The sequence below is a fragment of the Neopsephotus bourkii genome, unplaced genomic scaffold, assembly GCF_033783945.1.
Source record: "Neopsephotus bourkii isolate Nb327-2 ecotype Australia unplaced genomic scaffold, CSIRO-AGI_Nbou_v1 NB_936, whole genome shotgun sequence".
NCBI classification, from domain to species: domain Eukaryota; kingdom Metazoa; phylum Chordata; class Aves; order Psittaciformes; family Psittacidae; genus Neopsephotus; species Neopsephotus bourkii.
Genome location: NW_026901430.1, coordinates 2,706,531 through 2,720,871, shown reverse-complemented (window position 1 = coordinate 2,720,871; position 14,341 = coordinate 2,706,531). Strand labels below are relative to the sequence as shown.

General features: G+C 40.6%; 1 protein-coding gene across 5 annotated transcripts in view; it reads left to right on the top strand.

The window, feature by feature from the left end:
- TENM1 (teneurin transmembrane protein 1) overlaps positions 1–14,341 on the top strand; it is a 363,157-nt gene that overhangs the window by 270,932 nt on the left and 77,884 nt on the right. For all 5 annotated transcript variants that reach the window (XM_061358101.1, XM_061358102.1, XM_061358104.1 and 2 more), the window contains one exon: positions 12,034–12,250. In XM_061358101.1, coding sequence (XP_061214085.1) covers positions 12,034–12,250 — 217 coding nt within the window. The remainder of the gene's footprint in view (positions 1–12,033; positions 12,251–14,341) is intronic.

Sequence of the window (14,341 nt, the reverse complement as noted above, 5' to 3'; positions counted from 1 at the left end):
CTGTGATTCTGTGAAGGCAGAAATTATGTATGAGCCATACCCATCAACCCAGTACTTGATTTTTAATCTTTCAAATAAAAAAATGGTAATTTCTTCTATCTCCTTTCCATTCTACCTCATAACTATTGTCTACTTCAGAAAAGACAGCCAATGGATACCCAAATGAAAAAAACCCTCTCTGCCTGTCAAAATGCATCCAGAGTTTAGTCTTATGTTAATATTAAATGAATACATTTGCATGCATAAAGCATGCACTTAGAGATGCTTTTTTTAACATTAATCTCATTCTAAACTTGAGACGCAGCACAATTCCTGCAATTATCTGGACCTGCATTTGAATGATTATAGAGTAAACTAGTGTAGAAAGTACACAGAAGTAATTTGTAGGTTTGCTGTAAAAAACATAGTTCTCTCCTAAGTTAGGCTCCACCTTTTTTCCAGTACTTCATTCTATATGAGATAGTGCAATTTTTGTCAGAAAAAAAAAACAACCTGACTCTATTTCAAGCTTACCAGTAGGAGAAAAGCCACAACAGTCCTCGCTGATTGTTCTCAGAGTTGATTATTTTTCCTATCTGTTTCAGGAATACTTATTTACTGGACAGTCAAGCAGGGCTATTGCTTTCCTCTCCTTTACTTAATACCATCCTTTACAATGTGCTTGCCCCCATATTTGGAGCTATGCAGCTTTCTCATTCAGAGTGTGAATGCATCTGTCCCAAGCACAGTTACCCTTTTTTCCTTAGGTTGTACATTGAGATATATTGAAATACATGTATTATCTGATTGTGTCACACTTAAAGACCATCTCAGGATCTTGAGTGAGATCTCATGCCCCACTGTAGTGCGGTATACCTTATTATAGTAATTGTCTGTTTTCATCTAGGTCGTTGATAAATTAAGATTGATTTCGGGCCAAGAACTGAGGTCACCTCAGTAGAAACATTCTGACTCAGTGATGATTCCTCATTTACAGATATATTTTGAGACCTTCTGATTTTGCATCCTGTGGGCTCTAAGACCATGCTGTCCCTTTGGCAACGGCTTCATCATTTCTGAACCTCATTCAAAATCACGTTATTCCTCTCTCATCCCTCCTTTTCCACCTTATTTACAAGCCTAACAACCCTCCTCTGCCACTTTCTGCTTTTTTGCACTGATGTGCATCCCTCTCACGCAAGGTCCCACAGCTGGCATCACTGCCCCACAGACGCTTTCCCATCTGCCTGGGACTCCCCCCTGCTGTCCAAGCCACTGACTTGCTTACCTGCACTCTAAATCTGTCCACAAAAACCCTGTTTAACCTGTAATGTAAAGAACTTTCTGATACACTCCATGAACTGGCTCTGTATAAACTGCCCTGTATTGTGATTCGGGGTACTTTTTATTCTGCAATAATGGTGAGTTATTGAAAGAGTTGGCAGTGTTAACTCTAAATCTCCTTGAATTTGTCAGTTTAAGGCAGACACTTAACATCATTTCACTGCAGGTTTTAAAAGTAATTTTCTTTTTCCTTTTTAATGGCAACATAACATGTACTAGGACAGCACTGTTGACATTACAATTAGAGATAAGTGCAGAGAAATATTTAATTAATCCAACTACTACAGATGGGCTAAATGTAATTAAGTTTCCTTTACAATCAATTTTACGTAAGAAAATTATATCTACATATTAAAACCATTTCTTTTTGTATATGAAGTTCATAGGACCTGATTTGGCATAAGCATAAATTAGAAAAATTCCCCAAAGTCATTGGAGTTGTACCTGTGTTAGATTAATACAAAATCAGAAGCTGACTCCTGATGTCTCAGGGTTTGTATACATACACAACAGTGAAAACAGAAATTAGGAGGGAGACATGACATTACCCATTACCCATAGTCTAAGGTTGTGCCTTAGACTATGAGAATATTACTGTGGCATAATGAGTTACCCTCCATCAAGCTGTGTAACTGGATTAGGTTCATAAAGATGGAACCTATTAAGATTTTCGCCTGCAGTTGTGGTGAGTTAAGAGCATGCACTCAGTTGAGTTACAGAAACTCAGCTGACAGGTAGTAACTTCCTAAGCCGTTATGATGTGATCACAGTCAGTGACACATAGCCCAAGAGATCATGCTGTAGACCTAATTTAGTGTCATTGTATATTTTAAATCATGGTATTCTCATCTACCAAAGGTCTTATTCATTCCAGTTGTGTTTAAATCAAACATTTATATCTCAGTCCTTGGAAGGTGTTTTGTGCTCCAAGTTTGTTAAGAGGAAGTTGCAACCAAAGAAGAAAGCTGTAGTAAAGTTGAACTTCAGGAGTTAGGCGGAGTGATAATTTTGTGTAGTTTCCAGTTGATTTTTTTGTACAGTACTTTCAGAGACTGAAAACTTCTGATTTTTATTATATAAAAATACATTCAAATACACTGTAAAAAAAAAAGTGTTAGAAAATGAAGTATTTTATTAGTTTCAACTGCACAGGTTGAATAATGTCATTTATTCAGCATAAGGAAGTATTAGTGCTATTGTTCAGTCTGTAGTAACAGCACAAAAGCTTTTGGTAGGAGGAAGTCCTGGATTCATTCTTTAAGGACTTGTATAAGCATACTCACAGGCATCTGGGTTCTACATCCGCTAAAACACCAAGTTCCCCATTAGTGCAGTTACCCATGGTGGTAAGGTTAAACACATGCATAAATATTTTCTGGAGCAGGGAAAGTACTATTTCTCTTAGCGCCCCATTAGTATCAACTGTAGTGTACTCTGACTGTACCATCATTGTCTTTCCCATTCCATCTCGTAACTCTCTGTTGGCTTTTTCCTACTTTCAGACTTAAGGGCATGTTTACCTGTTCAAATATCACTACAAATATCATTGAAAAGGTCTCAGCATTATAACAGATGCACAGCAGCATGGTTTGCACTTGCTCTTGTGGAGTTCATCTGCAGTCTGTTAGCAGTGTGATGTCCATTAAATAATGCCAAGAAGTCAAGCAGATGTCCTTTGCAGTGGGGCCTTTCCCTCACATCCCTCAGCATCATGTTATTCCCTATCTCTTATCTTCTTTCACTGTCATGACTGACATGATTTAATTTTCAGTTTATAAGATGACCATTCAGCTCATCTGAGCAGGTCATTTTCTCTTGTTCTGCCATTCCTTTAGACTAATCTGGAAGCTCCAGTAGATCCAGGAGATTGCTTGAAAGCTCTGCTGAGTTCTGCACAGCGCAGAACCAGTGTGTCCCAGGCCAAGGACAGTCGGCACCCCTTTGCTCCGCCAAGCCACAATTAAGCAACTCTCCTGATATATATTTACATTACTGCTGCACATGCAGGTCTTTATCTTAAGCTGAAACTTGCAGCCTGTCACTCCCATTAATTTCTTTGATACAGATCTCTCTTTCGAATTTGCCTGAATCTCTTTTCCTCGTTTTTCTTTCTTGACTCAATCTTGACTATTTGTTTTTAAAGAAAATAATATTCACTACAGGCTTTGAATTTGCTACCAAATATCCCTTCAGTCATTTCAGACAGTTATTGTAGCTTTCTCCAAGCTTTTCCAAGCATGATAAAATATATGACTCAGCATAGCCTTGGGTTGATAACCAGTGCTGCTAAAATATTGATGCATTTCTGACCCATCCATTGGCATTTTAATAACCTATCCATCACGGAGATATTGAGTCCATATATAAGTAATATGCTATTATTACACAATATAAATAATACTGATGGGAATGGTTTTCATTGTTGCTGAGCAGCGAGGGCTCCCCGGGGATACTTACAGTTTCTGAAAATCCTGCCCTAATAGATTTGCATTCCCCTGTGTATGGAAGGCCAATCACCTCCGGTACTCACTGGATAAAGCACACTGCAGCCTTTCCACAGGCACGCTGCTGGGTTTCCAAGGTCCTTATACAAACCCCTATGTTCCCAGTTTACAGCCTCACTGTCTGCTGCGTGCTGTGTATTACATCTAAAATCTGAGAGCAGTTTGGATTAATGCATGTGAATAAGCATTAGAGACTCAAGATGGTTACCGCTGCTTAGTCTCTTCTGAAGTTATTAGGTTTGGTTTGCTTAGATCCTGGCAGCACTCACTGTACTTAACTGAGCCTCTGCTGAACCAAGCTGGCACAGGTACTGTTTGATGTTTATTTGAAATCTGTAAAAGAAGGTAAGGTGGCAATTGACCATGCAAGTGCACTGAAAAGCAAAACTCATTCATTTGCTGAGGTGCTGAGTTTTCTAGGTTGTACTGCATGAGGAGTTCAGAGAACAGAATCTGCTTACTGCAGGGAGAAACTTAAAACCCGTATTTTGCTTTCTGTGAAAATCTGAACGTAGTTTCTACAGCTCCATCACTGGCTTGTGCTCACTGAGGTCAGTACAGAAGGAGTGGGAGAGCACTTACACACACACACCTAGGTTGCTCTGCAGCAGTGGAAATGAAGGTCATTGGTATTACTTATACCAAGAATAATAGAGATGGATTTGATTTTCATATAACTGAGCACACTGCACATTTATTAGTGTGAGTATGCCTGCATACATGTATATGCATGTACCATATAAGCATATATACCACTGGTAGTATTCTGGGTTTGGCATTAATTGTGAAACTTCAAACTTGTTGTAGTTAACGTTACTAGTGTCTTTTCCATGTGTGACAAAAGCTTGAAGGGTTGACAACCCTGCTCTTTTAGTGAACTTTAAAGCAGAAGGATAGCAATTTTAAGTATTGTTGCTAACTGTGTTTTGCTTGCCAGAACCTGACAGTGGATGGTTTATTAAAATAACTAACCCAGTAACATAGGAAGTACAATCTGATTGAATTCATTATTTTCATAGCCAGTTAATAAAGCACCTCAGTGGTTTAATAGAATAGAAGCCACTGTGAAAGTTATTGCATGCTGCACTGGTGAGCTGTGGAAGCCACCACTGCCAAACTTAGAACCACTTTGTTCTTTGCTTCCCATACCTGAGACCCCACCTGTGCCTCTTTAATGTCCTCAGGTGATCTGCTACCCAGACAGTTTGTACTAATTGTGAATATGGATCCATTTTCAGCAACATGACTTATTGTGATAGTCCCATATTTGCAACATGAATTGCAAGTCATTCAAGGTTAGATGAGAAGAGTGGAGAAGCCAGGATTTGAAACCTGGATGGCCTACATCAGGCCCAAAATACATGACTTGTTCCTTGTCCTCACTATTAGCTTGTAGCTGACAAAATACCTTTTCTTTCCCAACTGTTACTTTATGGAGGATTTAATATAGCTACTGTGCAACATATGGAAAGCTCAAATACAAAATATACCAAATAAAACCACTGTACAGCATTTGCCCAGACATGGTAAGTAAAGCGGTATATTGCTGGAAAATTAACCCCTGGAGAGACAGGTCCATAGGTCCATTGCCAATTTGCCTGGTTGCCAAAGCTGATCATCCATGTAGAAGAGAGATTGCTGCATAATATGTACATTAGAGAATGTCTGTACCTACCACAAACTGAGCCTTCCATGACCCTCGTAGCAACAGAGCTGAGGAGGTAATTTTATCACACTTGTGGAATTCATTCCAACATATTAAATAAAAAATGTATATATACACAGAAATGTACAAGCAAGAAGATATATTTTGTCTGCTGCAACATTGTATGACTCCATTGAGAATAAATATACATACCTGTAAGATATGAAACCATAATGTCAGACTCATCAAAATGTGGATCATTTTATTGTATAATCTGTAGTGTACCATGCAGGTGCCTAGCTGTCTTCTATATAAAACTTATTTGAAAGTGCTAATAGCAAACCAAAATCATCTACGCTCTGTGATACATTTTAGTCTGTGCCTGTGCTGTGATGCACTTTGTGCTACTTGACAGTAAAAATGCCAGTATCCAGGCATCTCTGCCATGTGAATTACAGTTTTTGCTGTTTGCAGTGGTTTGTTCACACTCCTGAATCTTGTCTCCTGAGATATAAAAGAAACACTACTGTTTGCTTAACATGGTGAGGTTTCTTTGATTGTTGGTTCCTGATACGGAAAGTCCCTTTTTTTGTTACCATTGGTCGAGAATTGATTAATGTATTTGTAGCTTTTTCAAATGAATGAGTTTGCTGTTAACATTTATAAACAAGATTTAATTGTTCAAGGTTATTTTCTTGCACTAAAAGTCTCATTTCAAATAGGATTGGCTTGATGAATATGTTATCCTTACTTACAAATATGATTGGCATCTTCCATATGTAACTTGTGGGTCTGTACCAATTTGTTCATTTTAATGGGTATCATGCTGAATTACAGTAGTTTCTTCTTGGGGTTTAGGCTTGGAGTTTGTTTCTTTTTTCTTTTAAATGGTCTAAGTTAAAACAGAAGTCCTAAATGAACCTAAATTGGAACAAAGGTTTTGTTCTAGCTTAAGAGTTCCTTACCTGCCCCAAAATAGGTATTTTATTCTTTTACTTCAGCACAAAGTGGTCAGGAGACCTGCGTGGTTAAATAGGGAATTGCTCGGTATGCTCAAGTGGAAGAGGAGAGTTTACAGGTCATGGAAAGAAGGGCTGGCCACTTGGGAAGAATATAAGGCTGCTGCTAGAGGATGTAGGAAAGCTGCTAGGATGGCTAAGGCCTCCTTGGAATTAAAGCTGGCGAGAGGGGTCAAGGACAGCAGAAAGAGCTTTTTCAAATACATGGCAGGTAAAACTAACACCAGAGGCAATGTAGGCCCGCTGATGAACGGGACGGGTGCCCTGGTGACAGAAGATACAGAGATGGCAGAGTTACTGAATGACTTCTTTGTCTCTGTCTACTCTGCTGGAGGCAGTCCTGAAGAGCCCTGTACCGCTGAGACCCCGGATGAAGATAGGTCAACGGAGCGGTCTGCCTTAGTCGATGAGGAATGGGTTAAAGACCAGTTGAGCAATCTGGATATCCATAAATCCATGGGTCCAGATGGGATGCACCCGCGGGTGCTGAGGGAACTGGCTGAGGTCATTGCTAGACCGCTCTCCATCATCTTTACCAAGTCTTGGGAAACGGGAGAGGTGCCTGAGGACTGGAGGAAAGCAAATGTCACTCCTGTCTTCAAAAAGGGCAAGAAGGAGGACCCGGGTAACTATAGACCGGTTAGCCTCACCTCCGTTCCTGGGAAAGTGATGGAACACCTTATCCTTGGTGCCATCTTAAGGCATATCAAGGATAAGAGGGTTATGAGGGGCAGTCAACATGGCTTCACCAAGGGGAAGTCGTGCTTGACCAATCTTGTAGCCTTTTATGAGGAAATAACGCGGTGGATGGATGATGGTAGAGCGGTGGATGTGGTCTACCTCGACTTCAGCAAAGCGTTTGACACGGTCTCCCACAGCATCCTTGCGGCTAAATTGAGGAAGTGTGGTCTGGATGATCGGGTAGTGAGGTGGACTGTGAACTGGCTGAAGGAGAGAAGCCAGAGAGTTGTAGTCTATGGGGCGGAGTCTAGTTGGAGGCCTGTATCTAGTGGAGTGCCTCAAGGGTCGGTACTGGGACCAGTATTATTTAATATATTCATTAACGATTTAGATGAGGGAATTGAGTGTACTATCAGCAAGTTTGCTGATGACACTAAGCTGGGAGGGGTGGCCGACACGCCGGAAGGCTGTGCTGCCATCCAGAGGGACCTGGACAGGCTGGAGAGCTGGGCGGGGAATAACTTGATGAAATATAACAAGGGAAAGTGTAGAGTCCTGCATCTGGGCAGGAACAACCCCAGGTTCCAGTATAGGCTGGGGAACGACCTGTTAGAGAGCAGTGTAGGGGAGAGGGACCTGGGGGTCCTGGTGGACGACAGGGTGACCATGAGCCGACACTGTGCCCTTGTGGCCAAGAAGGCCAATGGCATCCTTGGGTGTATTAGAAGGGGGGTGGTTAGTAGGTCGAGAGAGGTCCTCCTTCCCCTCTACTCTGCCCTGGTGAGACCTCATCTGGAATATTGTGTCCAGTTCTGGGCCCCTCAGTTTAAAAAGGACAGGGACCTGCTGGAGAGAGTCCAGCGCAGGGCAACTAAGATGATTAAGGGAGTGGAGCATCTCCCTTATGAGGAAAGACTGAGGGAGCTGGGTCTCTACAGTTTGGAGAAGAGGAGATTGAGGGGTGACCTTATTAGTGTATATAAATATATAAAGGGGGAGTGTCACGAGGATGGAGCCAGGCTCTTCTCAGTGGCAAACAATGAAAGGACAAGGGGTAATGGATACAAATTGGAGCACAAGAGGTTCCACTTAAACCTGAGAAGAAACTTCTTCTCAGTGAGGGTGACGGAACACTGGAACAGGCTGCCCAGGGAGGTTGTGGAATCTCCTTCTTTGGAGACATTCAAGACCCGCCTGGACACGTTCCTGTGTAACCTTATCTAGGTGTTCCTGCTCCGGCAGGGGGATTGGACTAGATGATCTTTTGAGGTCCCTTCCAATCTCTAACCTACTGTGATACTGTGATACTGTGAAAGTGGAAAAACATTTTTCAGTTCTGTCCAAGTTGATTTCTTTTCTAAATTTTGTGTAATTGTTGAGAAAAAAACTAGAAGTTGGATTATTCAGGCAATTCTACTTAATAAATCATAAATACATACACCAGTGGCCTGAGCAAAATCTGTGGTGTTAAGAATCCATAGAGAGGAGCTGGTACTGCTGCCCCTCCTGCCCAGGGGGCATCGTCTCTGAGCCTGGCATCATTCTTCTATTTCATTTTTCATGGCTGAGAAGGTAGATTGATTGAAATGAATTGTCACCTTATCAATAAAGAGGTTTTAAAAATGGGGAAAAAAACTACAGCTTGAGAGAGAAGTCACAAATGGTAATCTGTAACCTAAAAGACTGCTACTTTTGATCAACATTTATAGTTTGGTTAGCAATTTCTTCCTCTAGTGACATTGTAGACTTTGCTCCCAAGGCTGTAAGCTTTTCCTGGTGTGTCCAGCCCCTCATATACATTCATGGTGCTAGTAAGACAAATACCATTCTCACCATGAGTTGTTCAGCTACACTTCTGGGGCTTCACACCCCTCCCCTACTACTGGGAAACACAGCCTTTTGTAGCCCAGAGAAGCAAATGAAACCAGGTGCAAGTAATTCCAACCAAAATAACTCCATTAGAACCTGGAAAAGTTTGTAAGGTAGTCACTTTGCTGACAAGTAAACAGCAAAGAAAAGATGAAAATTGAGTCTGACTGGAAAATGGAAAACTACTTTCCCTCTACCTGATTTCTCTTTGTGTACAGTATGAATGCAGTGTTTGTTGCTAGGCATGTAAGCTGTTGACCGAAGCAGAGAAGAAAGAGGACTCTATTAGAGAAAGCAAAGTATTTAGTTGTTTATATAGCTATTTCTTTTCTAAGTACATCTTCATGTTCTAATATGTCTGTGACTTGCCACTTTTATTTCTTACAAGAATAAGAGAATCAGGTCAGTTCAGTTCCCACATCTAATGGCTTGTTGACAAGGAAAAAGTTAATCAGAATGGCTACTGTGGAATAAATTACTCAAAACCAGCTTCCCCATGGATACTGTTATTCTGAAATAAGTGTGCCTTTTTCTGATTAGTACTTATTCTGCCAAACGAATGTTTGTCAAGTTTCCCAGGTAGACATCAGTGAGCTTGTAGAAATTAGTACCTTCCAGAACGTACCTTCGCTCCTTGAACAAGATTGTCATAACCGTTCCACCGGCAGAGCCCAGTCCTGAATGGCTACACCTACCTGCATCAGAGCCTTCTGCAGGGATTGTCACCAGTATAAAGCAAAAGCAAGAGATTTCAATTTCTTTATCACCTTTTCAAGTCTAGTAGCATTATTTAATATTTGCAGTCTTGAAATATGTACTAGTAATTTGATGATTTCCTGTTCACTTATTAAGAATGTAGAGTTTCATTCCTTGGGCAAAAAGGAGGAAACCAGAAGAGGATTTTTTTTTTTTCCCTTGCAGTTCCAAGCCTGCTCTTCAGGTTTCAACCCAAACATCTCTTTTGTTTTGTTGTCAGAGTACAATGAAGACCTCTCTGATACATACTGTGAACTCCTCCACCCACTTCCCAAGTGGTTTTGCTTGCACTGGAGGACCCTTATTGTTTCAGCTTACTTATTTCTTAGTAAATTCAAATAGCTCTCTAGGTTCTTGTGAGTATAAAGTGACAGCTACACTCAAAGTCATTAAACTCAGCATTGCCCTGTGAAGTTTGTCTCCCACCGCTGGCTAATGCCTGTTGTGTCCAGGACCAGAGGAGTGTGTAAAGAATTTGAGGCATGCACTGACCTGTGGCTACACCAGCTTTCCTGGATCCGAGGGTCTTAGGTTTTTGTTGCTAGCTGTTACAGTTGACCTTGGCTCATTATCACAAAAACAAGCTTGCTTGATTTCTCAGCTGCAGTAGGCTAGATTTGTTAACCTTTTTTTTCTTAGCCAAGCAATTACCTTGCTCAAGGTCAGACAAGGATTTTCAGATTCCAGGAAAGCTCATTTCATTATACTTGTTTGTTCTGTGGAAGGGCTTTTGCTTTCTTTTCAAAGTGAATATTTTATGGTGTTATTTACTGAGCATTCACAGAGTGCAGTGTGCTCTATTGAGAAAAGAGCAGTGTTGGCCAAGTGGGTCTCTCACCCACTGAAGTCAATGACAAAGCTACAGCACCTTGCCTGATAATGCAGTTTGCCCTGTCAATTGTACAGGTTTATAGGCTCCAAAGTGTTTGTACAAACAAAGCATGAAAAGTCAAAGCATGAAGTGAAAATATCTGCCAGTATGCTGATCCCATAGCATTCCGATTTTAATACAAGGGAAATCTATACAGTGATATGATGACTCCACATTTATTCAGACCAACCTTGTTCAAAATACAAAGAGATGTCTTTGTTGAAGGATACAATGCCTTAATCCTGCTTTATATGCATTAGTGTGCTTGTCAATACAGGCAAGTTAGCAACAGCCAAGTCATAAAATGTTTAAGAAGATAGTTGGACACTTTACCAGACCTTATTAATTCTGTTTCTGGTTGAGTATGTAATTTAGGCAATTTGGATGTCTAAGCTGCTGATAGAAGCAATTAAATGCCAATAGCCCAATTTTAAGTTCTATTTAAGTGCTTAATTTAGATGCACTTCAGTGTTTCACTTTTCATCATAAGCTTTGGACATTTAAGTAAATTAATTTCGCCCACAAATGTTTTGCATGTTTGTCTGTGAAGAAATGTAGATTTTTTGGAGGAAAACTGTCTATTTCTCTCCTATTTGTCATGTTTGAAAATGGGCGGAGGAGGAATAGGGGTTTTTTCACTTTCCAAATTAGCTTTCCTGGTGCAAACGTCCATGGAGAAGACTGTATCTCTCAGGTCACTGGGGCAGAGTCTGCGTCAAGGTATTTGTACATTACCAACTACAAAAAGGAGTGTAGTCATGATTCTGCTCTTTCTGGATCATTCCATCATTGCAGCCAATAAACAAAAAGTAAACATCCTAAAACACTAAGAAAACTGGTAGGGCTTAAAATAGAAGTTGGACAACTGTAACAACTTTTTTTTTACTAGTATAGTGTGGATGCATATGGGAGTTAGATAACATTTCAGACTTCATTATTGCACACTGGTTAGCAAGTGTGTATTCTTCACCAGTGTGGACAGACAGTAGTGACAATAAAGGATCATTAGAGATCCACAGCTGCACAGTGTGGATCATGCACCCACTGAAATAAGAAGTGTTGTGCAGTGATTTTCTTCTGCCTGTTCTGCAGTGAAGGCAGTCCTGCTCTTCTCTATTCACTTAGTTTGTAGGTTTTGTTTTCTCACTGTCATGTGGAGATTTTATGAGGTGATAGTGTTAATGACTAGAGGGAACTGCCTCTCCTGGACTAAGCGTGTATGTTAATGCTTTATTGAATTTGAATGTGTCATAATCAGCATGCCTTCCAATTGATTAAAAACCTCTTGTGCTCTCCCGTAGTAAACACAGTGCTTTATTCTCAGAATCACTCAATTTCCTGAACTTTCCCTTTTCTCCACTGTAGATGGCTTGACAGACTGTGTAGACCCTGACTGTTGTCAGCAAAGCAATTGCTACGCAAGTCCTCTGTGCCAGGGTTCACCTGATCCCCTTGACCTTATTCAGCACAGCCAACCACCTTTCTCCCAGCATCCTCCAAGGCTCTTTTATGATCGAATACGATTCCTTATTGGGAAGGAAAGCACTCATGTCATCCCAGGAGATGTCTCATTTGAGAGCAGGTGAGTTTTCTTTAAAAGACTTTTCTGAATATTAAGAACTGCAACCAGGTAAAAACAGTGATACCTGGGTAGCTGAGAATTCTTCACTGGTGATCAAAAAATACTTAAAAGGGTAGCAAATGTCTTAAGTTCCAGCATCTGAGGATCTTGTTTATCAGATTCCCATTACTACTTTTCTAGTGCATAAATGCATAGCAACAAACTCTGCTGCTCTTACTAACAAGGCTTGGACTGTTTTGGAAGGTAGGCTGTATTGTACTTGTAAAATAAGTGGGGGAAGTTCAGCCCTTTATGCTGTAGATACATATAATGACACGAAGCATAAGGACCAATTGGATTCATATGCATTGTATTCAGTCAGCTTTCTGCCCAGTAGAATTTGGTTGATATTTGCAGTGGAATAAATTTTACATGTGCCACTTACATACAGTTAACAAACTTTTTTGGGTTTGCTACATGTTGATAGATCAGTGTGGAGTTTACCATGTTGTGGTACTCTCAAGCTGTCATGCAAACAGTAGAGTGATCTCGGAGTGTTTGTGAGATTGGCTTGTCCCTTTAATAGGAAAATACTGTGCAACAGGAAAGGGGCACTTTCTTGCTCAGAAAACCTAGTAACACTTTTGGGGTTTTTTGAACATTTGAAATATAGGGGCACATAAGTTTTTATGCTGTAGTTCACCAGGGAAGCTATAACTTACATGCTGACAAAGAAATCCACAAATCATCCACATCACCTAACTATTACACTGTCAGCTAGGCCTGTACATTAGATAAACCATGTTCCAGTAATAAGGGCATAAGAATGTTTTTTATTTTCATAGTACATAGCACTTATGTTACAACTTCGACTCCCTTCCATGCGCACAAATTCAGTGCACTTTCTCTTTGTCATTTATTAATTTTTAATAAAGTAAATACGTAAACGGAGTCTTTATTGATCTGAAATACCTAAACATTTAATCACTATTAATAATGTAACAGGATTTTATAAATATGTAGAACAATAGGGCATGAAAATGAACTCTCTGAAAAGCACCTCTCTAGTGTGCCTCTGCGCCCGGTGCGGGGTCCTTGGCTGGCTGTACGTGTGCAGCAGAGCGTGCTGTGCTTTAAACCAGAAGTCACTAGTGAAAGATTTTCCTCATCAGAATGTGTCGTAGTGAGGTGTTTTCAAAGAGGAGGTGAGCACTCAAGTCGCCTGTACAGTGTTCTGTGACACTGCAAATGTTAGCAGGCAGATTGCACATAATCCCATCAACGTGCTTTTATAGATATAAGGAACTGATCTTTTAAAGCCATCATTGATGGGATTTAACTTGGATTTAAAGGCTTTTTCTGAGTATTTCATTTCTTTACCCTCTATCTCCATGCCTTTGAAGAATGAAGATTAGTGAAGGCCCATGTGTGAACAGCAGCCCACCCTCACCATGGCTTGATACTGTGCACCACTAAGGAATACAACTTGTAGTTGTACCAGTGCATTGTTCACAGCGCAGATGCCATTTCCTCCCACTGTACAGAAATTACTAGTTAGTTTGGTGAGATCGTTGGGATTCAGATGAGGTTGTCTGTGTCTTTAGAATCAGGGCAGTGCCTGGAGACTTGCACTGTGCAGTGTCCCCTGGGTTTTGTCAACAGTAATCTGCAATGTACTGGGCACCCCGAGGAGTTCATCAGTCTGCACTTTGCTTGATCCTCAAGTCTTCTAGGCTGTTGAAAAATTGCTCATCCATAAGTCAAATATTATTAAAAACTGCCAGAATTTTCCTCAAGGATGAGAGATAATCAGAGTCTCAGAAGGAGGCAGTAGCTTAGCTGTGCTGCCTCTGTACAGAAATCTTCCTCTGACATTGTCAATCTGACTGTCATCTAGTGTCTATTCTTCTGGGAATTAAGATTGCTGGAAAAAATACAGAAAGACAACTGTTACTACAGTAAAAAAATATCAGAAATCCGTGATCCTGACTATCTGGTACAGACCAAAGAAGGTTTGGAGGTTTTTAATCAACTTTTGGATGTTGCTGAAAAGGGTGTGCCCATGCAGATAGTATTAACTCATGGCTGCCTGCCCTGGTGGTTCAGCAAGAA